Below are 26,038 nucleotides of genomic sequence, written 5' to 3'. Positions count from 1 at the left end.
AAACTTACAAGGCAAAAATATTTCGAACTGAAGGGTGCAGGACGGCCAAACGAACGCCACACGCTGCGAGGTGACCCGCTCCAGCAAGATTTGGCCCCACATTTGTGAACTCCATGGGGAGGATGCCATAAGGCACAGCAGATCACTGAAAGTCCAGCAGGATAAACTCATGCTCTGAAAATGGTATGATCAAAGGAATCCGAATTTACAGTTTTCTTGATGATCAAAGAGTTCTCCTCAGCAGTCACTACAAGACTGTCTGTTGTTCCAATATTTCATCTTTGCGTTTAGAAATTTCTTGCTGGTGTTACTTTGTTGGCAAGTGGGGACCATTGTTTACATAGATCACTGAATCCTTATCATATTTAAACAAAAACCAGCATTAACAAGTGATAAAAGTGGTACTCCTAGAACGAGCTTAACTGTTGCAGCTCAGTTGTTATCTCATCGATGGCGGTAGTCCTTCATACTCAAAGATGATGAGGCTTATTGGAAAGAGAATCAGTTTTCACATGTGGTGATGACTGTTACAAACGATAGAGAGACACAAACTCTCCTGGATGTTTCACAAACCAAAGCAGCCCATCTAGGATCAACAACTTGCTGCAGTTCATATTTGCCTTCTCCTTCAGGGGATCTACACGCTGGTGCTTGGAACATCTGACATGGCCACATATTGTTGCTCGGCAGTTCATGTCATTAAGCATTAGTTTTTCTCAGTTATCGACATTGATATTACATAGATTGAAGTTATGTAAGGCGTGTCCTTGTATCTTATTTGCTGCTCGCCTTGCTTCAACTTGTCCTGTTCCAGCTTGCTAACCACATACTCATGAGCATAATGAATATTCATTTGTGTAGTTGGGGGACTGTGACCAAATTCAGGCATGAAGTACAGGCTCTCCAGCCCCACACCAGCACAACAAACACTTCAAAAAGTTCTTCATTGACTGTAAAGCGCTTTGGAACATCCGGTGGCCGTGACAGGCGCTATATAAATGCAAGTCTTCCTTTTTTTCTTTTTAATGTTCATTATAATTAAATAAAGTTCCCTTTATCATGAGTGTTTCCAAACCGTCAAACTCCCAAATAATATTTGGTTTGGATTTAAAAGGGTCAGTAGTTTACTCTCAATTACTCAACCTGTCCAATTCCTACCTCCTTAGTTGCATTCGGAGGTCAGGATTAGTGTTTGATAATGAAGACATCCTATTTTAAATCTCTGAGATTGACTTTTATATACTAAAAGCAGCAGATTTTCAAACTAGCAAGGGTACCACTATCAAAGTAAAGCAGCTTTAAAATTCCCTGACAGCATGCAAATAGTTTAATTAAAGACACTACCCTACATCCGCTCTGACAGCTGGCATGGAATGAGCAATGTAGCATGGAAAAAAACCTCTGTGGACTAAGAAATACCTTTTCTCTATAGCCTTAATGGATCAAAAAGTTAAATTTAGATTGTTCGAGGCCAATCTGAGCAATAAGTGACACATACATATAGTCTCGTCAAATTGAGGATACACACAATTGAAGGACAAATCCAAATGCTGACAATGTTGATCTTCAAACCGACACTCAATCTTTGCCAGCAACGCACAACTTGCACGTTACTTACTTCATTGTTGCTTTTCAATCCCACCTTTAGAGATTTTTTTCTATACTTCAGATCATCAAATTTTTTTTAAAACTCTTCTTAAACAAATATACCATGACATCATCAAGCTATCCTTCAATCAAGCTCAACCATAATCAACTGAAGTTATCCTTCATCCAGTTACGTTTCAATATTTAATTGAGGGAAGATCAAATAGACCTTACTGAAAGTCTGAAAGATTCTCCCATACCGTTCGATTCCTGGGGGCAAACAGAACCAGCTTGAGAAGGTGCAAACCATGATTCTTTTTAATGTATATACTTATATGAATTAAATATTTTGCTGCAATGCACTGTTTTAATAAGATTAAATAACACCACATTATTTGATGGACAGCTGATTTTTCTTGTGGCAACACATCATGAAGCTAAAAGCTAATACCATCTGAATACACCCGCTGAAAACAGCGCACCGCCTTTACTTGTGCCCCGCTAGTTTCGTACAGCCAAACAAGGGAACCTCAGGGACAAATGACGATCAGCTCGCAGGCAGAATGGAATAAAGAGTCTCCTCACGCCAAAATTTACACATTTGTTCAAGTCATTCATTTGTGACTTCTGGAGGCTGTGGTCCAAATGAAATGTCTTGGCTTCACGGTGTGTTCCCTTATAAAATTGCTTCTCCATCAAACAATCTAGCTTGTTTAGCGCTGTTCACACTACACTTCACTAAAGTATGTAATTGATACTATAAAAAAAAATGCATGCCTAATACATCTGAAAATGTATTAATTTCGCAATCGTTCTGTCTGTTTGCACCCCCTCCCCCTCAAAAATACTAAAGAGGCTGGGATTTCGTTGGGGTTTCAGTATTTTCAAAATGGTCTATTTACAAATGTTGACAGTCAATAGCTCTACTGGAGCACTATAAGCAGAACGGCATGGCCAGAGACAATAGTTTGGTAAGCTTAAATTATGTAAATAAAAAACAGCCGTTGGAAAAATTCCACTCATGTGCCGTAACGGTTTGAAAATAATGGAGCGGTTCTTTGAGTACTCTTCTCCCCGTAAATGCTTAACAAAAATCAGGTGTACGTAAAAACCAATAGAAGAAGAAGCCTTTGCGGGAAATTGAGAATGGAACCCAGGACTCTTCACAAGCTTCCAGTCAGCCAACGCAAAGCGATCGCTCAGCGCAGAGCCGCCCTTGCACACTGCACTGGCTTTTATTTTCCTTTTGTTGGAAACCATTTCACATTCATGTTCTGTACCAAACGACCATGGGTCCCTGAAGTTAGGGTTCATTTATTTTTTCTTCTAAAATTACCTTTTTGAAGAAAACATCAAGATAATGTACTGTGCAGTGTAGATGACTTCAGGTAGAATGAACGGGCACCATGTTAACAGCGCCAACTCATTATGGACAGACTGATCGAAACAAAACAACCCTCCCGCCCACAGGTGTTGAACAACTTAAATCTGTTTTTGTTGCTTTTCTGTGGAAAGGAATTCAATGTTTGAGGAAACAGTAAAATATTTTAGGTTGCTTCCGTTACATTCATTTGTCCTTCTTTGACTCAGTATTTTTGAAGTAAATGTCCTTCAGACATCAACCCAAAAATTTTAATATCATTTGAGGCTATTTTTGTGCCGGTTTTACCGTACTTGCCGGCGATGCAGACATCGAGCTTTATCTCACCGCATTCCCTTAATCTTTCTGCAGTGGTTTCAGGCAGGCCTCTTCCCTTCCTGCTGATAGAATTGGGTTTACAGCTCAAAAACACAACGCATCTGAAAGTTTTTTTCTTATAAAAAAGCTCAGAACTAATCTAAATCATTTTCCATGCTGACAATGCACATTTCATCCGTAAGTTTGATGATTCAAATGTGTCCACAGTTGGGGGTTATTCTGTCAAATGGCTTCCAACAGTGACTGTTAAGTTCAAGGATTGGGAAAAAAAAACAACAAAAAAAACTCTAGGGGGAGAGCAATGTGTCTAAACCTCACAAATTCAAGAACGCTCACAGCCAGGATATCCAGTAGTGCAAAAATGAGGGATTTTGGGGAGGGGGTGGGAATAAAAATGATGTGTGGCTTCCCACAGAGCAAAATAAAAATAAATGATAAAACGCAAACATTCGACTCACACGTATCACAAAGACCAAGTGCGATTCCCAGTTAACGGAAGAAATCCAAAATAATGGAACCGTGACTCCAGGTGAAAGTGAAAGGCCAAATTGTATCGCATCAGGGGACATTTTAAAGCTGGCAACCTGCAGTTTCTGCAGATTAAGCTTTATTTATCCCTATCCGGCATTAGAAGACTCGTACGCGAAGGGCTGCACGCCCCCCAGTAAATCGGCGATCAAGCATACAATTCCAACGCTCCCAAAAACGTATTGTTTTACAACCATACTTGCAAACATTTAAAGAAAGATTTTTTTTATTTAGCAAAATAAACAAAAAAAAATACGTCAGCCATTTTCACCTGCGAGTCTCGCCTCCTCCATTCCGGAGTCTGGTTTTCATGCTCTACTATGGCGGCGCGAAGCTGTTTCTCCAAGTTATCTATCTCACATTCGTGCTCTCGGACCAGGCTGTCTTTTTCCGCGTTGTGCTGCTGGAATAGGTGCGTCTTCTCCTGCTCATGCTCCAGCTTCGATTCGACTATCTGATTGGACAAGGAAGAGTACTGTTCATCAATACCACATCACTGTTACCATGACAACAATTCTTCTGCTGCATTTTTCCCTCTCCTAATTCCTCTTAAATTGGTCAATTTGTCAAAAAGTGTTCCTTTCTTTTTTACCCCAATGCAATACAAAATTCCTACGTCATTGTGACAACAGCCCTCTGCAGGTGCTGAAACACTCCATTGAATTTGCTCATTATATACACCGGGCGGGCGCTCACTCTTACCCACCCCTCCCACCCCACTTTTGCAAATCGATTATTTTTCCAGTTCTTTCCACAATAACTATGAACAGAAAAACAATAAATCCACCAATATCTTTTGCAGAAGTTGTAATTACATTTATATATATATATTTTTAATGTTTTTCTCTGTTGCAGCAATAACTGGCCCAAAACTATATTTCTATAAAACTGCAAAACCTAATCCTTACTACGTGAAGCGTTAGATGCCGATTTCTGCAGCTATTCAAATTAGGAATGAGGTTTCAATGAAAGCACGCACAAAGGTTTTTTTCCCCCTTAAATCTTCACAGAATGGAATTTGGATTTTGTTTTTGTGGAAAAATCAGCAGGTTACGATTCTACAGTTCCATTTCCACGCAGACAAAATCAACCAATTTACAGTCGTTTTTACATGAAAGCCGGAGCATTATCTCGCTGTCAGCTACGTGATTCTGAAATAAACAGACTTACGTGTTCAGCAGGACGCCTGCTGTGCTGGTAGCTCGCTATGATTACACATAAAGCAGTCTATTCCCCAATATTCTGTTCTCAGTCCTTACCAAGCTGGATACTGTGACCTTGGCCAATCCTCAGCTCTTCTCACTAGGTCTGAATGGTAGTATGAAACCGAGGCCTACTCTCTACTGCTTTGATACTAATCCTCCCAGACTGTGCACAATGGCACCCTACCTGGCCTTCTGACTATAGGCAGCTAGGCTGGCTTTGAAGCAGGTGATGAATAGGGGCCTGCAGGATGCCAGATTTCCAGCAAATGCCAGGCCACACAGCTGCTAGGAACAGTCACTTACATTTTTCTTCAGTTTTGGTTGATTTTCGTCGAGATGGCGTTCGGACCAAAAGATATAAGCTCATTTTAAGCACAGACATTCTGTTGTCTAATAGCTGATGGCTAGATCACTCTCAAATGCTTCTACATGCGCAGGGCATTCCAAGAGTACTTAACCCTTAGGCAACTTTAAAACTGAAACCAATTAATAAATTCTACCCCAAGGGACGTCTCGATTCGAACTTTTTTTTACACATTTAACTAAAGACACGCTCAATCTCGAAAACAGTAATGCTTTCCTTCGCTCCCCTCGCATACAATAAAACCACGACTTTGCTAGTGTATCACGACATTACAAACCTGCATTGTGGAGCACTGCTCTAATATTCATCACTTTAGTTTTCACTGCCCTGTACTGAACTGATGCAACGCTGCTCACATTCACAACGCAGCCCGACATATTTCAATTATTTATTATTTCAAAAAGAAAGATGTTAAAAAAATTTAAAGAAGGAACAGGCACGCAGTAGAAGACAAAGACAAAATCAATGGCAGGCAACATTTTGAGATTTAGGATTTTTGAGCTCGTCAGTGAGGGGAAACGAGAGCTCATAATTTTAAAGCAAAACTGATGCACTGGAAGGGCATTCATAGTTACTGTTAATTAATAAAAAATAAATAATTTCAATTTTATAACCTGCTGTGTAAAATTGCATCTCATTTTCTTGTCTCTTCTCCTCACCCCCAAAAAAGGAAGGATTAGGCAGTAACCCTTGTTGCATCTTCTTCAGACATCATGATGCAAAAAGACACTTTTCACAGCGGATGCTTCCTCTGCAGGCTTGGTCAGCGATGTATGGGAGGTGGGTTCAATCTACTTGGAGCAGTGCAATGATTAGCCTCGACAGGGGTAATGCTCTGCACCTATTTACTATAATAAATATACCTTGCCCTCATTCTTCCTTTCATTCTCCCCCCAGCCATCTTCTTCCTTATAAGGCAACTAGATCTTGGCTCCCATTTTGTTTCCCCTCAAGTCCTCTGGGCAACACTTGAATGCAAAAATGCTTGGTTCCCAAGGACACTGGTATAATGAGTGCAGAGTAAAGATAATGTGGCACAATCAAAATCAGTATTGTTTTAGACTGAATCCACAGTGACCAAAATTATTCTAAACATTTCCTGTGAAGACAAAAAATCTTTGTTTCCATAAAAGCAAAAAAGAATCTGATTATATGTACCTGTTGTTCATATCGTTGCTTGAGTTCCTCCAACTGCCAAGAGAATTCTTTTGATTGCTTCTCTCGGACAGATTTTGATCTACTTAGATCTGCCTCAACCTTCTCCATCTATGCAATGCAAAAAAGAGAATTTTTGATTTGACACTGTAGTCATAGAGACAAAAATCTATAACTATTTCACTCCACCAAATACAGCTTTAAACAAAGTGAGTCCAGGATGGGATTAAACAGTGATTACGTTTGAGCAGCTAATTTTGTTTTCTATTTAAACAAAATCAAGAAATATTATTGACTGCTCATCTTGTCAAAATACCAGAAGCAGCTAAAAAAAAATTATAAATTTAAAAAAGAACAAAGTTTAAAAAAAACTGATGACAAAGTAAATCAATCAAATCAGGATCAGAAGCAAACTTCAAATACATTTGCCACTATCCTTTGCATAAAGGCCTCCTCCAGTTACAGATTCTGTCCCCGAGCCATCAGCAGACTGATCGGAGCAATATGAATTATACAGTGAAAACTGAAACTATCAAAGCAGCAGGTTAACCCATTGTGGAGTTGGTAAAGGATGGTTCCAAGACACACATGTGACTGGGTTAAAATGGTGCTCGTCTTGTATTGTGTCTTCAATGACTTGCTGGTAACTCTGACACTGGCAGGCAGATAGTGGATGTTGAAGATGTCGGCCAGCTTTTTTATTCCAGATCCTGCGAGTCAGTTTAGTAATTTCACTGCCTATGGGAATGATATGCAAGATGTATGAAAATCCCGAATGTTAACTCACACTATTTGCAGCAACTGTACCAACTTCTTAAACCCACTTGAAGATGCTCTTGACCATCTAATATTAGCCCTCAAATGACAGGTCAGCAGCACAGTTTAGTGCTCCAATGGACTACTATGGTATGGTAGGATGCAAGTTTGTACCTGTGATTCCCCGCACAGTAAGTTGGTGATCTCACCCATGCCATCAGCGAGGTCCTTGGGAAGGATTCAATGTTTTGCCAAGTGGGGCGGGACAGGTCTTTGCGGGGGGGGGGGGGGGGGCAGCAACATTCTCATGTAGCTCCAAGCAATTAAATTAGGGGTGATAGAGACCTGGGAGCAGTGCTCTCTTCCAGGCCAGGTTTTCTTTTGGAGAGACCCAAATAATGACCACAAGAAAAAATAAATAGTTTTCAATGTTCTAAGAACATAAGAAATAGGAGCAGGAGTCGGCCATTCGGCCCCTCGAGCCTGCTCCGCCATTCAATGAGATCATGGCTGATCTTCTACCTCATCTCCACTTTCCTGCACTATCCCCATATCCCTTGATTCCCTTAATATTCAAAAATCTATCGATCTCTGTCTTGAATATACTCAACGACTTAGCCTCCACAGCCCTCTGGGGTAGAGAATTCCAAAGATTCACCACCCTCTGAGTGAAGAAATTTCTCCTCATCTCAGTCCTCAATGGCCGACCCCTTATTCTGAGACTGTGAGCCCTGGTTCTAGACTCCCCAGCCAGAGGAAACATCCTCCCTGCATCTACCCTGTCAAGCCCTGTAAGAATTTTGCATGTTTCAATGAGATCACCTCTCAGTCTTCTAAACTCTAGAGAATATAGGCCTAGTCTACTTAATCTCTCTTCATAGGACAATCCCCCCATCCCAGGACCAGTCTGGTGAACCTTCGTTGCACTTCCTCTATGGCAAGTATATCCTTCCTTAGGTAAAGAAACCAAAACTGTATACAGTACTCCAGGTGTGGTCTCACCAGGGCCCTATATAATTGCAGTAAGACGTCTTGGCCTAGAAATTGGGTTGGGGCGCCAAAGTGGCGCAAAAGTCGGCGGAGCGCAGGATTTAGCGCAGCGATCGGAGTGATACCGATCGCCAGAAATTCAGTTTCAGTGCCCCTCGAGGGACACGGGGCGAGGCTCGAGGCGCTCCGCGTCCCTCTTAGGGCGCTGAAACTGATTATCGCAGCGCAACGTGCCGCAGTGCCACATGCTGCGGCACGGCACGCTGCGGTACTGCAGGCCTTCCTCCCACTGTTAAGGGGGAGGTGCCTGCAACAGCGCGATCCCCGATCGCGAGTGCCGGCAAATGAGCCCGGCACCAAAGAGAAGTGCCGGGCTCTCGGGAAACAGCCGGCAACGCCGCGGGGGGGGGGGGGGGGGTTAGGAGGCCGGGGGCGGAGGTGCTGGCAGGCGGTCGCCGAAAAAGCGGCCGCCCCGCACCTCCACCTTAACTTGCGCCGCTGCCGGCACAGTAAGGCCCCGTGAACCGGGCGCGGGTAGCGAGCGGCGCAACTGCGGCGTTCGCTACCAAATACCACGAACGGGGCACGAATGGGGCGCTGCGCACACCGATGACGTCATCGGTGGCGGCGCAGCGCAAATGCCTAACGCCACCATTGGCGCCCCTACTGAATATCGCCGCAGACGTAGCCAGTGGCGCTACAGCCACTGACCGCCTCTTTAGGCGCTAACAGGTGGCGCTACTCACCCAATTTCTCCCCCCTTTACTCTTATACTCAAATCCTCTTGTAATAAAGGCCAACGTACCATTTGCTTTCCTAATTGCTTGCTGTACCTGCATGTTAACTTTCAGCGATTCGTGTACAAGGACACCCAGGTCCCTCTGAACACCAACATTTCCCAATCTCTCACCATTTAAATAATACTCTGCTTTTCTATTTTCCCTACCAAAGTGGATAACTTCACATTTCTCCATATTGTATTACATTTTCCATGATCTTGCCCATTCACTTAACCTGTCTATATCTCCTTGAAGCCTCCTTGCATCCTCCTCACAACTTACATTCCCACCCAGCTTTGTATCATCAGCAAACTTGGATATATTACATTTGGTCCCCTCATCCAAATCATTGATGTAGATTGTGAATAGCTGAGGCCCAAGCACTGATCCTTGTGGTACCCCACTAGTTACAGCCTGCCAACCCGAAAATGACCCATTTATTCCTACTCTCTGTTTTCTGTCCGTTAACCAATCTTCAATCCACGCTAGTATATTACCCCCAATCCCATCAGCCCTAATTTTGTTTAATAATTTCTCGTGTGGCACCTTATCGAGTGCCTTCTGAAAATCCAAATACACCACATCCACTGGTTCACTCTTATCTATTCTGCGAGTTACAACCTCAAAAAACTCGAACAGATTTGTCAAACACAATTTCCCTTTCATAAATCCGTGTTGACTCTGCCCAATCCTATTATTATTTTCTAAGTGCCCTGTTACCACGTCCTTAATAATAGATTCTAGCATTTTCCCTACTACTGATGTCAGGCTAACTGGTCTGTAATTCCCTGTTTTCTCTCTCCCTCCTTTCTTAAATAGTGGGGTTACATTTCTTTCATTCATAATTCTTTCACTCATAATTCGCCAACAGCAATTGCACTTGTAAACCAAATGTTCCTCATCCACACCATGAATGACCTGCCAATACTCGCCATCAATGCTGGGAAGACCCTCTGTATCCCCACAGCCTTCCTCTCCCATATTAAAGTCCCTTTTCACCATCTACTCCCCCATTATAGGTTGTTACCAAGCTCCCTTTAGTCAGGTTGGTGAGACCATCAGACACCACTTACAATCAGCCTACAGGAGATGTGGTTCTGTGCAATGGGTCTGATTCCACTACTGCTACTTCCCCCTGACATGGGCAAACCTGCCAAGTGTCAATCACAGCACTGACCATCACTCCATTCTCGTCTGAAGGTGCAGCCTGTCACTGACAGCTCCAGGTATTTAAGTGGGTTTGAGGTCCTTGCCACTCACGCCAGTCATACACGTCACTCCATACTTTCCCACAATGGTGACAGCTCTGCGAAGGCCAATGATGACAAGTGGGCTTGAAAGTCAGTCAAAGATCCCCACCGCACTGACAGTTAAGAGTCTCATTTTCCGCCATCAGAAATTACTACCTCAGCTAAATGCTTCCTTTAGATATTAAGAATTACAAATTTAAACCATGCTAGTATATGTTAATGGAATTTTTAGTATTTCACTGTATAACCAGCTCACTGAAAATGGTGCATCTGAAAGATCAGATATCTAAAGCACACAAAATCCAGTACAGGAAAGGAAAGGAAATCAACCTGGTTCTGTTTAAAATGATGTCTCACTGTAAGAACATAAGAAATAGGAGCAGGAGTAGGCCAATTGGCCCCTCGAGCCTGCTCCGCCATTCAATAAGATCATGGCTGATCTGATCCTAACCGCCAATCCACTATGACAGGACTATCTCCTGAATCTAACAGAATTAGACACACGAAACAGGAGCAGGATCAGGCTACACGGCCCCTGGGCCCGCTCCGCTACCCACAGGGCCATGATCGATCCGCACCTAAACTCATGTCCAAATTCCTGCCCGCTCCCCGTAACCCTTAATTCCCTTTTCTTCTAGGAAACTGTCTATTTCTGTTTTAAATTTATGTAATGATGTAGCTTCGACAGCTTTTTGGGGCAGCATATTCCATGGACCTACCACCCTCTGAGTGAAGTAGTTCCTCCTCATCTCAGTTTTGAAAGAGCAGCCCCTTATTCTAAGACTATGCCCCCTAGTTCTAGTTTCACCCATCATCTGGAACATCCTCCCCGCATCCACCCGATCCAACCCCTTCACAATCTTATATGTTTCAATAAGATCGCCTCTCATTCTTCTGAACTCCAATGAGTAGAGTCCCAATCTACTCAACCTCTCCTCATATGCCCATCCCCTCATCCCCGGGATTAACCGAGTGAACCTTCTTTGTACTGACTCGAGAGCAAGTATGTCTTTTCTTAAGTATGGACACCAAAACTGTATGCAGTATTCCAGGTGCGGTCTCACCAATACCTTGTACAACTGAAGCAATACCTCCCTATTTTTATATTCTATCCCCCTAGCAATGAAAGCCAACATTCCATTGGCCTTCTTAATCACTTGCTGCACCTGCATACTAACCTTTTGAGTTTCGTGCACCAGGACCCCCAGATCCCTTTGTACTTCAGTACTTTCCAGTTTCTTGCCATTAAGATAATAACTTGCTCTACGATTTTTCCTGCCAAAGTGCATAACCTCACACTTTCCAGTATTGTATTCCATCTGCCAAGTCTCTGCCCACTTACTTAGCCTGTCTATGTCCCCTTGCAGGTTTTTTATGTCCTCCTCTCTCACTACTTTCCCTCCCATCTTAGTATCATCTGCAAACTTTGATATGTTACACTCGGTCCCCTCCTCCAAATCGTTAATATAGATTGTAAAGAGTTGGGGACCCAGCACTGACCCCTGCGGAACACCACTGGTTACTGATTGCCAGTCTGAGAATGAACCATTTATCCCAACTCTCTGCCTTCTGTTAGATAGCCAATCCTCTATCCATGCCAGAATATTACCCCCAATCCCGTGATTTTTTATCTTGAGCAATAATCTTTTGTGTGACACCTTGTCAAATGCCTTTTGGAAGTCTAAATACACTACGTCCACTGGTTCACCTTTATCCACCCTGTATGTTACTTCCTCAAAGAACTCCAGCAAATTTGTCAAACATGACTTCCCCTTCATAAAACCATGCTGACTTTGTCTTATTAAACTATGATTATCCAAATGTCCTGTTACTGTCTCCTTAATAATGGACTCCAAAATGTTAGGCTAACCGGTCTATAGTTTCCAGCCTTCTGTCTACTGCCCTTTTTAAATAAGGGTGTTACATTAGCAGTTTTCCAGTCTGCTGGGACCTTTGCTGAGTCCAGGGAGTTTTGGAAGATTATTACCAATGCATCCACAATCCCTACCGCCACTTCCCTCAAGACCCTTGGATGTAAGCCATCAGGTCCAGGCGATTTATCCGCCTTGAGTCCCATTATTTTACCGAGTACCACTTCCTTAGTGATTTTGATCGTGTTTATCTCCTCCCCCTATAGCCCCCTGCTTGTCCAGTGTTGGGATATTCTTGGTGTCCTCTACTGTAAAGACTGATACAAAATATTCATTCAGTGTTTTTGCCATCTCCATATTTCCCACCATTAATTTCCCGGTCTCATCCTCTAAGGGACCAACATTTACTTTAGCCACCCTTTTTCTTTTTATATAACTATAAAAACTCTTACTATCTGTTTTTATATTTTTTGCTAATTTACTTTCATAATCTATCTTCCCTTTCTTAATCAATCTTTTTGTTATTTTTTGCTGTCTTTTAAAGTTTTCCCAATCCTCTATCCTCCCACTAGATTTGGCTACCTTATATGCCCTTGTTTTTAGTCGAATACTATCCTTAATTTCTTTACTTAGCCACGGATGGCTGTCTTTTCTTTTACACCCTTTTCTTCTCAGTGGAATATACTTTTTTTGGAAGTTGTAAAATAACTCCTTAAATGTACACCACTGATCATGTATCATCTTACCCTTTAATCTATTTTCCCAATCCACTTTGCTCAATTCTGCTCTCATACCTTCATAGTCTCCTTTATTCAAGCTTAGCACGCTTGTTTGAGATACTACCTCCTCACCCTCTAATTGAACATGGAATTCAACCATGTTATGGTCACTCATTCCAAGGGGATCCTTTACTAGGACATTTTTAATTACTCCTGTCTCGTTACACAGGACCAGATCTAAGGTTGCTTGTCCCCTGGTCGGTTCAGTTACATACTGCTCAAGAAACCCATCCCTAATACACTCAATGAACTCATCCTCAAGGCAGCCCTGCCCAATTTGATTTGTCCAGTTAATATGATAGTTAAAATCCCCCATAATTATAGATGTTCCCTTATTACAAGCCTCAACTATTTCCTGATTGATACTCCGTCCAACCGAGTTGCAACTGTTCGGAGGCCTATAGACTATGCCCACTCGTGTTTTTTTCCCCTTATTATTCCTTATCTCCACCCAAACTGTTTCATTATCCTGATCTTTTGACCCAATATCATTTCTCTGTATTACAGTGATTCCTTCCTTTATTAACATAGCCACCCCACCTCCCCTTCCTTCCTGCCTGTCCTTCCTGATCGTTAAATAACCTGGTATGTTTAATTCCCAGGCATTGTCACCCTGCAGCCATGTTTCTGTAATGGCCACAAGATCATACCCATATGTAGCTATTTGTGCCATTAACTCGTCTATTTTGTTACGAATGCTACGTGCATTCAGATAGAGAACTTTCAAATGTGTTTTTGACACTTAGTTCCTGCTTTTGCCCTTTTTATTACTTTACCTTTTACTCCATACCTTCTGCCCCTTCCTGACACGCTCTGGTTTTTCATTTCCCCACTGCTACCTAAGTCTATGACCTTCTCTGTTGTCATTTTTATTATTTGTTCTCTAGGAACCTCCCCCCCACTAGTTAGTTTAAAGCCCTCTCTGGTAGAATCAGTAGTTACAACACAGGTCTGAGACCAAGCGCAAAAGAAAGCCAGACTATCAGCATTAGCCGTGAGAAGCATTATCCACTCTCAGCCAGCAGTTTGGTTGGTGCAACCCATTGGGGTAAGAGAGAATCGCCACTGTCTACCATGCCTGGAGACAAGTTCGCCTTCCTAGCAGAATTCTACAAACATGGCCAACCAACCCTCTGGGGCCCAAGACCAAACAGGTTGATCTGGCTGCTGAATGAGCACATGAGCACAGCCATGAGAACAAAGGCAATGGGACCCAATCAAAGGGTAGGGTAACTCCAGGAAAAATGTGGATCTGCATATAAACACTTTAAGATTGAATTAGAAAAATACAGACTATTTGCATGGCTCCTCACTGAAACAAATGACCAGGGTTTTGTTCTACCCCAGGGAGAGGGGGAAAAGGAAAGAGGATGGGAAAATGTAAATAAACAATGTGTATGCTCAAAGAGTTAAGGTTTCAATAAAAATAATGTTAATCTTAATTCTTCGATATTAATTATCATATTGTGTTTCCTCCCCAACTATTTCTCTTGTTTTTGTTTTGGTAGCAGCTTTATTGGGATGAGGGGATTGTCCTATGAGGACAGATGAGGGGATTGCCCTATGAGGAGAGATTGAGTAGACTAAGCACATATTCCCTAGAGTTTAGAAGAATGAGAAGTGATCTAATTGAAACATATAAAATTCTTTGGGGGCTTGACAGGGTAGATGTTGGGAGGATGTTTCCCCTGGCTGTGTAGTCTAGAGCTAGGGGTCACAATCTCAGAATAAAGGGTTGGTCATTTAGGACTGAAATGAGGAGAAATTTCTTCACTCAAAGGGTTGTGAGTCTTTGGAATTTTGTGGATTATCAGTCGTTGAGTATATTCAAGGCTGAGATCGATAGATTTTGGATACTAAGGGAATCAAGGGATATGGGGACAGTGCGGGAAGGTGGAGTTGAGGTAGAAGATCAGCCATGATCTTACTGAATGGCGGAGCAGGCTCTAAGGGCCGAATGCCCGACTCCTGCTCCTATTTCTTATGCCCTTATTGCACTTTCAAGCTCAGTGAATCATCCTAATCAGCTTCTTAACAGAAGTGAAGAAAATCAATAAAAATATCTCGTACACGGCAGAACCTGGGAGATATTCCCCATTTTGATGTTGTAACGGCAACCTGCTGGAGATCCATCATCTCAGGTCTCCTGGGCAGTAAAGACTCACTCGTTTGACGTAACCAGCTGTTCTGTCATCAGCAAGCTGCCTGGGAATCTGCCTCTTTTCCAGTCCTGGAAACTTGTGCTTCAGCTCAAACCCAATTAAACATCTGGCAGCAGCTGTGGCAAAGCTGTGGCTCTGGTTTCTGGTGTGAGGCGTAAAACAGTGACATGGCGGCTTTACTAACTTTCTTTGCAATTGAAAGTTTGCACAAGATAAGTACCCTGCAAATTTCTTTATAAACCATCCAATCATCTGAAAATAACTTGTGAAAACAAATCAAGGTCGACCTTCACCTTGAGTTGGAGCATCTTCATAAATATGCCCCACCCGATGCTGAATCCGGCCCAACCCTTCTCAAATTCCATTAAATCCCGGCATTGAAATCAGTGTCAAGCTTCTAACGGCTGAGGATCAGTGGACAAAATCTGAAAAATTAGCATTTGATTTATCTGATGTTGAGATGCTCGACAACTATGATTCACGAAAGTGAATGTGTTCCAGCCAAATATTTCCACATGCAAAAAACAATCTGCTTTGAAATTTTTTTTTTGCAGCTTGTCCCATCATTTTCACCAGATGGCGCTGCATTGTGCGCTGGGAAATAACGTGTTAATGGCTACAGTATACTCCGCCAAAAGGACAATCAGAATAACAACTTCTGCTGAAGAACAAGCTTACTCCATAAATTGACTTCCCCAATTTATCACAATGCAGTTTAATTTCTAATAAAGCCTAAACTCTTCCAATCTTCAGTCAACTCCAAACACAGACCGTGTTGACAAGAAAACTAGATGAGTGTAACTGCTAGCTATCAAACAGATTTAGTTGCTGGCCTGAAAGTTACTGTGTTGGACTTCATAGCTTTCCTCACTTCAAAGCATGTCATTTGGAAGTTTTTTTTCTTATGCATCAGTGCTGGGATCAATTAGTAACAGTGGAAAACTGAATTCCTTACAAGAGTGTTTCCTGATTTGAAGCTACATTTTTTTTCCCCTTGGCAAAATGAACTTGTCCCTAGGAGCCAATAGTGCTGCAGGGATTATGCAACCCACAAAGTCCACACTTCCAAAGTAATTACACGGTCAACTTTCAGTGTGATTTCAGGATGAGCATGAGGTGCCGCCAAAAAAGAACAGCCTGAAAGTATCCGAGTTGCTGAGGGTACAGACCTCCCGTCACCACCAGGGGCCATATCATTCCTCTGATGCCTTATTTTGAGGAAAAAGTGCATAAACAGTGGTAATATAAGGAGAAGGCACTCGTGGACTGATCCAAGTCTTTAGCACCGCTCCGAGGATTGCGCCTGTTCAGAAACGTGTTTAAAAGAAGAAAGCACTTGCATTTATATCGCGTGGTTCATGACCTCAGGATATTCCATAGCCCTTCACAGCCAATGAAGTACTTTTTGAAGTGTAGTCACTGTTGTAATGTAGGGAAATGCAGCAGCTAATCTGCACGCAGCAAGCTCCCACACACAGTAACGGGATAATCATTTTTTTTGGAAAATTATGTTGGTTGAGGGATAAATGTTGATTTGGACACCAGGGGAACTGCTGCTGTTTTTCTTTGAACAGTGGCATATCTTACACCTACCTCAGATTAACATCTCACCTGAAAGATAGCATCTCCGACAGTGCAGCACTCCTTCAGTACTGCACTGGAGTGTCAACCTAGATTATGAGCTTTAGGGCGTGAAATTCGGTAGCACCCTGTTTTGGGGCGGTAATGTTGGCGAGGCGGGATATCCTGCACCCAGCGAGGAAGTCCCGCCTCGGTCACGAAATTCGCCTTATCGCCCCACCCAAAAAGTGGAGCGCAATGTCGGATGCTCCACTTCCTGGTGGGGCGGTAACGGAGGCAATATCGAGGCGTGATCGGCAGCGCTCCATGGAGGTTCTGTGGAGCACTGCCGCGTTTCAACACCCCTCCCCTTCAGTTAAAGGGGAGGGCCACTGCGCACTCTGCAGTGTCTCCAATGGCCCCAACTAGTCCACCAGAGTGGCGTGGTGCCATGGCTGCAGCCCGGTGCCGAGACGCGGTGCCAGGCTGTGCAATGGTGGCCAGGACCACGCCACGGCTCACCGCAGAGAATAAAATGGCAGCGCAGGTCATGGCCGCACCTCCCCATTAACTACCGACCCGCGAGCGGAGGTCTGCCCGGCTCGCGACCCGCAGCCGAATTTCTGCTGCAGGGCGGTAGGGGATGCGGCGGGACACTAAGGGGTTGCTACTGGCGGGGGCGCACCGCTATCAGTTAGTGCCTCAGCAACGCCCCGCTGAATTTCGCGGGAGGCGCTTTTTACACCCCCCCCCCTCGGGCGATAAGCCCTTTGCGCCCCGTTAGCGCCCCCGGAGGTGCTAACAGCAGGCACAAAGTAGCTGAATTTCGCCCCATTAGTCTCTGGAGTGGGACTTTGAAAAGTTGGATTGGCTTTAGTCAATTGAAAATATTGTTTTGCGCACAGCAGGGGTGCACATTTAGAAATGTATCCATCAGTACATCTAGCAGGTTTTGGGTGATTTCTCACCCCTGGCTTTCATTGATTTTCATAGCCCTTTTTCTGTTTTTATAAAACTGTATTGACTTGAACAGAAACAAAAAAGATTGAAGGTCATGTTCCAAAAAATATTTCCATCAGCTTAAAATATTTTTTAAAAAATTTCTTCAATTGACTCTCATCTACCCAAGCCTGACACCAGGTGTGGTCAATTATGTAGGAAGGCAGGGAAACTGCTCGCAGGCCTCTGCCAAAGTCACTCTGAACTAGCTGCTGGAAGGGATGGGAATGATCGTCCCTCTGATTCCCCTTCCTCACAGCACAGCAGCGGAGTTCAGGAGCTTAGTTGTATGCAGCATTAAGCATGCATCCCTCACTGACGTGGCGCAGCTTGTTGATACCTTGTGCCACTGCAACCCCGCTCATCTATTTATCTTTTAGAAGAAGCAATTTTGTCAAACAAATGATTAAAGCAATGGCCACTACCTTTCTGCTGCCAACCACACCACTTCTTTAATGTGTATTGAAAAATTAAAAACATTTTTACTACAAAGAATAAAAACTAATAATCAGCAGCAACATCTGGTATGTACAAATTCTCAAACTCGTTGAATTCTAACATGTACTAGTGCAATTGCCTGATCTTTATTTGTCATCTTCCTCCGATGGGTAACATAACCAAACTGTTAGGATGTAATAAAAGATCAGAATCTCAGATTGTAAAATATTGTTACTAAGAAATAAAACACAAATGTTGGGAAATTTGAAATAAAACAGAAAATGCTAGAAATGCTCGAGTCCCTCTTGAATAAGTCCACCACTTCCTTCTGTGCCCATCAACTCACTGGTCCATGCCTTCTTACGAGCAGCAACCCCAACTGCCCCATCTTCCACTCGCCAACCTTCCCGCCCACCGCACCCACTGGGGGTAAATCTCACCAAACTCTCCTTCCTGCCCCACTCATCTGTCCCACTGCTGACCCCTTGAACTTTGCCAGCAGATCAAACAATCGCTGTCCCTCTACAAACCTCCCTTCAGAACGTTTGTTCACTTGCAAACAAGGTCCTTGCCATCCAGGACCTTATTGTGGATGATTGCATTGTCTTCATGGCCTTGATGGAAACTTGGCTCACGGGTGACACGTTATCCCTGCCTGACGCCTCCCCACCTGTCTATACATTCCACCACCTGCCCCGCCCGAACTGCTGCGGTAGTTGTGTGGCCCTCATCACCAAATTACATCTTGATCTCTCCCTTTACTCCTCTGGAAACGCCTCATTCTTTGATCACTTCATCTTGTTCCACCCTTCTCACCTCTTCTTTAAAATCCTCATTTTCCATCGCCCACCCAAGCCCCACCCTGAGTTTCTCATTGAGATATCTTCACTCTTTTCACCCCTCAGCCTCTGCACTGAGCGACACCTTATCTTCGATTTCAACCTCCATTGCATCTCAACTCACTTTGCCCTCTCTCCTCCAAGCACACTGCCCATCTGTCCTCCCTTAACATCTCCCGCCATATAAACGTTCCTACCCATATGCACAGCCAACCCCTTGACCTTGCCATCTCACGTGGCCTCTCTATTCTCATCTTCAATCACAGATAAGAACATCGCTGATCGATTCCTTGTATCCCTCACCACTCACCTTCCAACCCACTTCTTTCTATGTCCACCCCTGGAAAAAACTCTCCCTCAAATCACTTACAACTGCATTTTGAAACTCCCAATTCCTAGCCTTGAGCCCTCCATTTGACATGATATTTCTGCAGCTGTGGATCTGTTCAATCACCCCCTTAGCTCCGCTTTTGATACGGTTGTTACCAGAAAAACCCTTAGGGGGAAAAATTCGGTATTGTCCCATTTGGGGCGCGTTATCAGCTGTGCGCAAAGCTCAGCGCCTGGCGCTAATTATCACCTCCGACAGCAAACTTGGCTTTTATCGCCCCTGGAGGTGATTGGAGCGCTAAATCAGGCGCTTCACACCTGTCTCAAGGCGCAAACGCCGAGTTGTGAGCCGCTACCCCAGAGTGCTGGCGAAGCAAGGAAGGGCAAATCAAAATAAACCTGCAAAGTGCTGCTCAGTACTCAAAACTCCTTCAAATAGCGTTGAATCTCTCCAGAAGTCTCTCTCTCTCTCTCTGACTGTGTGGTGCAAAAATGTCACCGACAAAAAAAGGCAGGAAGCGGTCACCTTTAAATAGCGCTCCCCTAGTCCCTTTCTGACAGCATAACGCTCCCCTCAACCTGTCGTTGATAGCGACAGGCGGTAAGGCAGGGGGCGCCACTCAATATCCTGTCCGGGGCGCTAACGGGGCGTTGCGCACTCGAATGACGTCACAATCTGCCGGCGCAGGAGATCGTGGCGGAAGTGGTTAGCGCCGCCGCAAAATGTCCAGTTAATTTCGCGAGCGGCACAAACATCGCCGCGCCCGGCCTCTAGTTGCTTTGCGCCCCAATTGGCACCCTCTTAAGGCGCTAACGGGAGGCACAAACAACTGAATTTTCCCCTCTTATTCTCTTCCACCCTAGGAGTTCTTCCTGATATGGCCCCTATCTTCGCGCCCTCAAATCCAAGAGGCGCAGGCATCAATTTATGTGGCACACAAGGTCTAGCCATTCATCACCAGATCTGGCTAGGCCACGTCAAGCATTATTGAGCCCTGCTCTCCTCTGCCAAAACTGCTCACTATTCCAGGACCCTCCTGAAATGCAAAGATAACTGCCGGGTTCTTTTCTCCACTACCAATCGTCTCCTTAAACCCCTCTTACTTCCATGCTCACCTCCAACAAATGCGAAGAGTGCATGGACTTCTTTGTCACTAAGATTGAGATAATCCAGTAAGCTGCCTCTGCTGCATCCCCCACTTCCCCATGCCAAGCCAAACTTTTCCCAAGGTTCCTCTTGTGCCCCAGTCCTGAACCTGCAACTTTCTCTAGTTTCTCTCCTATCTCCCTGCATGCCCTCTCCGAATTCACCTCGTGCATGAGACCCACCTCTTGCTCTCTCTACCCTATTCCCACTAAACTACTGACCACCCAACTTCCCTTTGCAGACCCCAATGCTAGCTGACATCACCCCTAGGCTCACTGACCCACGTAGGCTCCTGGTCAACCAATGCCCCAAGTTTAAAATTTGTATAAAGGGATTGTTCATATCCCTTTATGTCCTTGCACCTCCCTATCCCTGTAACCTCCTCCAGCCCTACAACCCTCTGGGAACTCTGTGTTTGTCCAGCGCTGGCCTCATACCCACTCCCTTTGTTCCATTATTGGCAGAAGTTCCTTAAGCCATCTAGGCCCAAAGCTCTGGAATTCCCTTCCTAAACCTCTCTGCCTCTCCCTCCTCCTTCAAACCTACCTCTTTGACCAAGCTTTTAGTCACTTCATCTAAAATCCCCACCTTTGGTTCGATGTCAATTTTTGTCTGGTTACACTTCTGTGAAGCGCCTTGGCACATTTTTCTGCCTTGCAGATGCTATATAGATGCAAGTTACTGTTGAAATACACAGCAGGTCAAACAACATCTGAAGAGAGAAAGATGGGTTAATATTACATGTGTCAACAGGCTATCGTTTCGAGTCTACATGTGAAACGTTATGCTGTCTTTTCTCTTCGAGGATGCCAGCCTGCTGTGCACTTCCAGCATATTCAGTTTTTACTATAGAAAATAACGTGTTTCATGATGTGTAATTCCCCACAAATCCATGGGCTTCTGGTCAAGTGTGGGAGAAAATGAAATTTCCAGGCCATATTGCATCACTGTGGTTAAACCATTTGGACCAATAATAATCTGTATTGTTGCCAAAAAAACAGTAGTGAAGAATTCCTAGAAATAGCTGACTTGAGCCTGGATGAGGACAGAGAATAAAATGTGCTGTTGCCAAGGTTATAAGAGAAGGCGTGTTTGAGTTTCAAAGCTGAAGATTTTGCTGGTAATACAGCAACATTCTACATCACATTCTTTAAGCACATGTTTGAGGAAGACAAGTGGATTAAAGCCATGTGGACCTCTGATACTCCACACCCAAATACAGACATTTGTTTTTACAGCTCCAGGGTTTATGCCAGCCTGTTGTTTTCCAGCTAGGAGTCTTGGACTGCTGATCTTGCAGGAACACCTTTTTATGTATTTAGCATGGAGAGGTATCACTGCTGGAAAATAGTCCATTTCACACTTTTTGTTTTGCCAACATTATGGCACCATGCACTATAGGACTAACGTGAAGCTGAGCCATAGATTGAAGGGATGAAGATGGAGCTCCCCATTCCAGTGAGTCTCTGATCTCAGCTGCAATTATGTTGGGAGGTGTTTGGTGGAGGCCAGGTGTCAATGCTGTGCAGAAGGGAGGAAATTGAAGAGTATCATTGCAAGTTCAATCTCAACACTAGGCCAACAGCCAAAAGCTTTCCTGACTTCTCAGCCAGAACTGATGCATGGTCTGCAAGGCCAGAATGAGGTGAGGGAAAAGATATGTTTGGAAAAAACCCCATCTAGCGCACTTAGTTGGGTGATTATAAATATGTGCCAACCTAACTCGTTTAGTTGGGGAGGCATGCTCAGCCAGAAGCTTGCAATGGACAAGTCATCTCACAAATAGATTGGTGCATTTTTTTATTTAACAAAAAGTCTAATAAAATATTGAGCTTTTAATTTCAATGCAGGGAACTGAATGTGGCAAATTGGTCAGCACACCAGCAGGAGTGGGCAGGTGAAGAGAAGTCTGGCAGAAACAACCATGGACCACTTGCGTCATGTAACTTGTGGAGAGGCCATTTTTTTGTTCCAGTTTACTGCAATATCCAACAGTAGAAGCTCCGAGAAGACATTGCTTTTGACACCTCATGTTCTAGATGTATTTTAAGAAATCAAAAAGTTTCTTTTTGCTGGATTGTTATGATTTGAAACAGCTAAAGTGTATGTTTCTGCTTCCATTGGTTTAATAAAAATTTAGAGGTAGTTAGTTGATCGTATAACTTGTACTTGCTAACAGAAAACAGAAATTGGCCAGCACAAAACCTTAATAAAACCCTTAGAATCAATGGAAGAAGCCTCACCTGCTGTTTCATTTCAGAATAGACCTTCTCAGAATTCAGCTCCACCTGTCTCTTGAATTCTTCCAGAGCTACCTCTGCCTTCTGGGCTTGGAACTTCTGCATCTCGGTGACGCTTGTTAGTTGGTCCTCTTTTTCACTAAACAAGCAGAAATGTTTCAGTAATATATAGTACCTAGGGACCTTTAGTTTCACAGGATAAACATGCCAGTCAATCTATCTATTTATATAATGAAAAGCCTTGTGACTGGCGAGATTCACCCCAGAGATGCTGCACTGCCACAGTTGCCATCTTTCGAAGGAGACATTGAACCGAGGCCCCATCTGCCCTCTCAGATGATCCCATGGCACTATTCAAACAAGAGCAGGGAGGTTCTCCATGTATCCTGGCCAACACATCCCTCAACCAACGACTAAAACAGACTATCTGGGTATTTATCTCATTTTTCCGCACCTTGCTGTGTGCAAATTGGCCACCCTGCTTCCCTACATTTCAAAAGCACTTCATTGGCTATGTAGCACTTTGGGACGTCCCGAGGTCATGAAATGGGCTCTATAAATGCAAGTTTGTTCTTTCTTCTTTCTTAAAGCCACACTTAAAATCTGTAGGTAACAATTTAATGCTTGATTTAAATAACCATTCTGATTTGCTCGTTATAACTGCCACTCACCAATGAAGAATTATCATAAAAGCAACCAATCAAATTTCTCAATTCTTTCAAAATTGTTTTGATGGCCAACTTGCTATCTGACTCATCATGCTACATGTCACCTGTGGCTCAGTGGGCAGCACTCTCACCCGAGTCAGAAGGTTGTGGGTTCAAGCCTCACCCCAAAGACTTGAGCACAAAAATCTAGGCTGATACTCCAGTGCAGTACTGAGGGAGTGCTGCACGGTCGGTGGTGCCGTGTTTCAGATGAGATGTTTAACCGAGGCCCCGTCTGCCCTCTCAGGTGTACATAAAAGATCCCATGGCAGTATTTCGAAGAAGAGCAGGGGAGTTATCTCCGGTGTCTGTCCAATGTTTATCCCTCGATCAACATCACAAAAATCAGATTATCCGGTCACTATCACATTGCTGTTTGTGGGAGCTTGCTGTGCGCAAATTGGCTGCCACATGTCCTACATTACAACAGTGACTACACTTCAAAAGTACTTAATTGGCTGTAAAGCGCTTTGGGACGTCCTGAGGTCACGAAAGGCACTATATAAATGCAAGTCTTTTTTTTCATACCCACAACTATTTCATTTATAACATAACACATAAAAAGTCACTAAACTTACCAATAAATTTACCCATTGTACGTTAGAATTCCCTGCAGCAACTTTCCCCTGCACAAGACTCCCAACTCTCTGGGGCCTGCAGTTAGGAAATGGTTTAATCTCCAACTAGCTGAGAGATCCAATAATATGGAGAATATTTCTGAATAAAGTGACATGAAAAAGGCTGAAAGCAAAACTGAGTCAACGCACTGCTTACACACAGGCCGCGATTTTACTTACCTCGGCGGGTCCGTGGTGGGCGATGATGGTGGCGGGTCGCAACCCTGCTGCTGGCTCCATCCCGCTCTGTAAAATTATTTTCCGTTGATAGGGCTTGTTAAGCCCGCCCAGCGTGTTTCCCGGGCCAATTAGAGGAAGCGGGTCTGGTGACGTCATTTCATGACGTGTCATCAGCCGGTTTCCTTAAAGGGACCATGGCCACATTTGTCTTGACATTTGTGCTGTCAGTGTTCTACAGCATTGAGGTGCTGCAAACACTGACAATCACTGCAAAAAGGCACAGGGCTGCACCCAGGCTCTCCCATGACTCCCTCCATGTGCTTATGGAGGGAATCACAGCACGCAAGGAGGTCCTCTTCCCTTCCCATGGGCAGAAGAGACTGCCACAGGAGTTCAACACAGCCTGGTTGCACATTGCAGAGGAGGGCACAAGCAGGGATGTGGTCAGGAGGACTTGGGTGCAGCGCTGTAAACGTTTCAATGATATAGGGTGTTCAGGAAAGATAGGGAAGGAAAGATAGGAGGTGGTGTGGCAGTATTGGTTAAGGTGAATATTATATAGTGCTGGAGGGAGAGGATGTCCTGGAGGGGTCAAGGACAAAATCTATTATTTCTTAACTCTAACCAAATAGAGGTGCCATTACACTACTAGGTGTATTCTATAGGCCACCAACTAGTGGCAAAAATATGGAGGAGCAAATTTGCCGAGAAAGTACTGAGAGGTGCAAGAACTATAGAGTAGTAATAATGGGGGACTTCAACTATCCTAATATAGACTGGGATAGTAATAGTGTAAACAGCAGAGAAGGGGAAGAATTTTTGAAGTGTGTTCAGGAGAACTTTCTTGATCAGTATGTTTCCAGCCCAATGAGGAAGGAGGCATTGCTGGATCGGGTTCTGGGGAATGAGGTAGGTCAAGTGGAGCAAGTGTCAGCAGGTGAACATTTAGGGAACAGTGATCGTAGTATCACAAGGTTTAGATTAGCTATGGAAAAGGACAGGGAGCAATCTAGAATAAAAATACTTAATTGGAGGAAGGCAAATTTCAGTGGAATGAGAACAGATCTGGCCTGGGTAAACTGGAATCAAAGATTGCCAGGCAAAACTGTAGTGCAATAATGGGCTGCCTTTAAAGAGGAAATAGTTCGGGTACAGTTGAGGTACATTCACACCAGGGGGAAAGGTAGGGCAACTAAAGTCAGAACTCCCTGGATGCTGAAAGATGATGAAAGAGATAGAGAGTAGGATGACGCAGAAGAAGAGCGCATATGACAGATGTCAGGTAGAGAATACATCTGAGAATCAGGCTAAATATAGGAAGTTCAGAGGAGAAGTGAAGAAGAAAATAAGAGGGGCAAAAATAGAATGGCAGCTAACATAAAAGGTAATCCAGAAGTCTTCTATAGGCATATAAATAGTAAACGGGTAGTAAGTGGAGGCTGGGACTGATTAGGGACCAAAAAGGAGACCTACGCATGGAGGCAGAGGGTATGGCTGAGGTGCTAAATGAGTACTTTGCATCTGTCTTCACCAAGGAAGAAGATGCTGCCATAGACATAGTGAAGGAGGAGGTAGAGGAGATAATGGATGGGATAAGAATTGATAAAGACGAGGTACTAGAAAGGCTGGCTGTACTTAAAGTAGCTAAGTCACCAGGACCGGATGGGATGCATCCTAGGATGCTGAGGGAAGTGAAGGAAGAAATCGCCGAGGTCATAGAGGCAGAGGAGTTGGTCATTCGGCCCATCAAGTCCATGCTGACTCTCTGTAGAGCAATCCAGTCAGTCCCATTCCCCCGCTCTATACCCGTAGCCCTGCAAGTTTATTTCCCTCAAATGCCTATCCAATCTCTCCTT

General features: G+C 43.9%; 1 protein-coding gene across 1 annotated transcript in view; it reads right to left on the bottom strand.

The window, feature by feature from the left end:
* cep112 (centrosomal protein 112) overlaps positions 1-26,038 on the bottom strand; it is a 420,760-nt gene that overhangs the window by 164,009 nt on the left and 230,713 nt on the right. Inside the window, exons 16-18 of the mRNA XM_085964113.1 lie at positions 22,682-22,817; positions 6,542-6,649; positions 4,086-4,268 (exon numbers count right to left, since the gene is read on the bottom strand). Of these exons, the coding sequence (XP_085820239.1) occupies positions 4,086-4,268; positions 6,542-6,649; positions 22,682-22,817 (427 nt within the window). The remainder of the gene's footprint in view (positions 1-4,085; positions 4,269-6,541; positions 6,650-22,681; positions 22,818-26,038) is intronic.

Source organism: Somniosus microcephalus, chromosome 21, assembly GCF_052327205.1.
Source record: "Somniosus microcephalus isolate GS21.2 chromosome 21, FLI_Smic_1.0, whole genome shotgun sequence".
Lineage (NCBI taxonomy): Eukaryota > Metazoa > Chordata > Chondrichthyes > Squaliformes > Somniosidae > Somniosus > Somniosus microcephalus.
The sequence above is the reverse complement of the archived record's forward strand: the minus strand, read 5'-3'. Positions and strand labels throughout refer to the sequence as shown.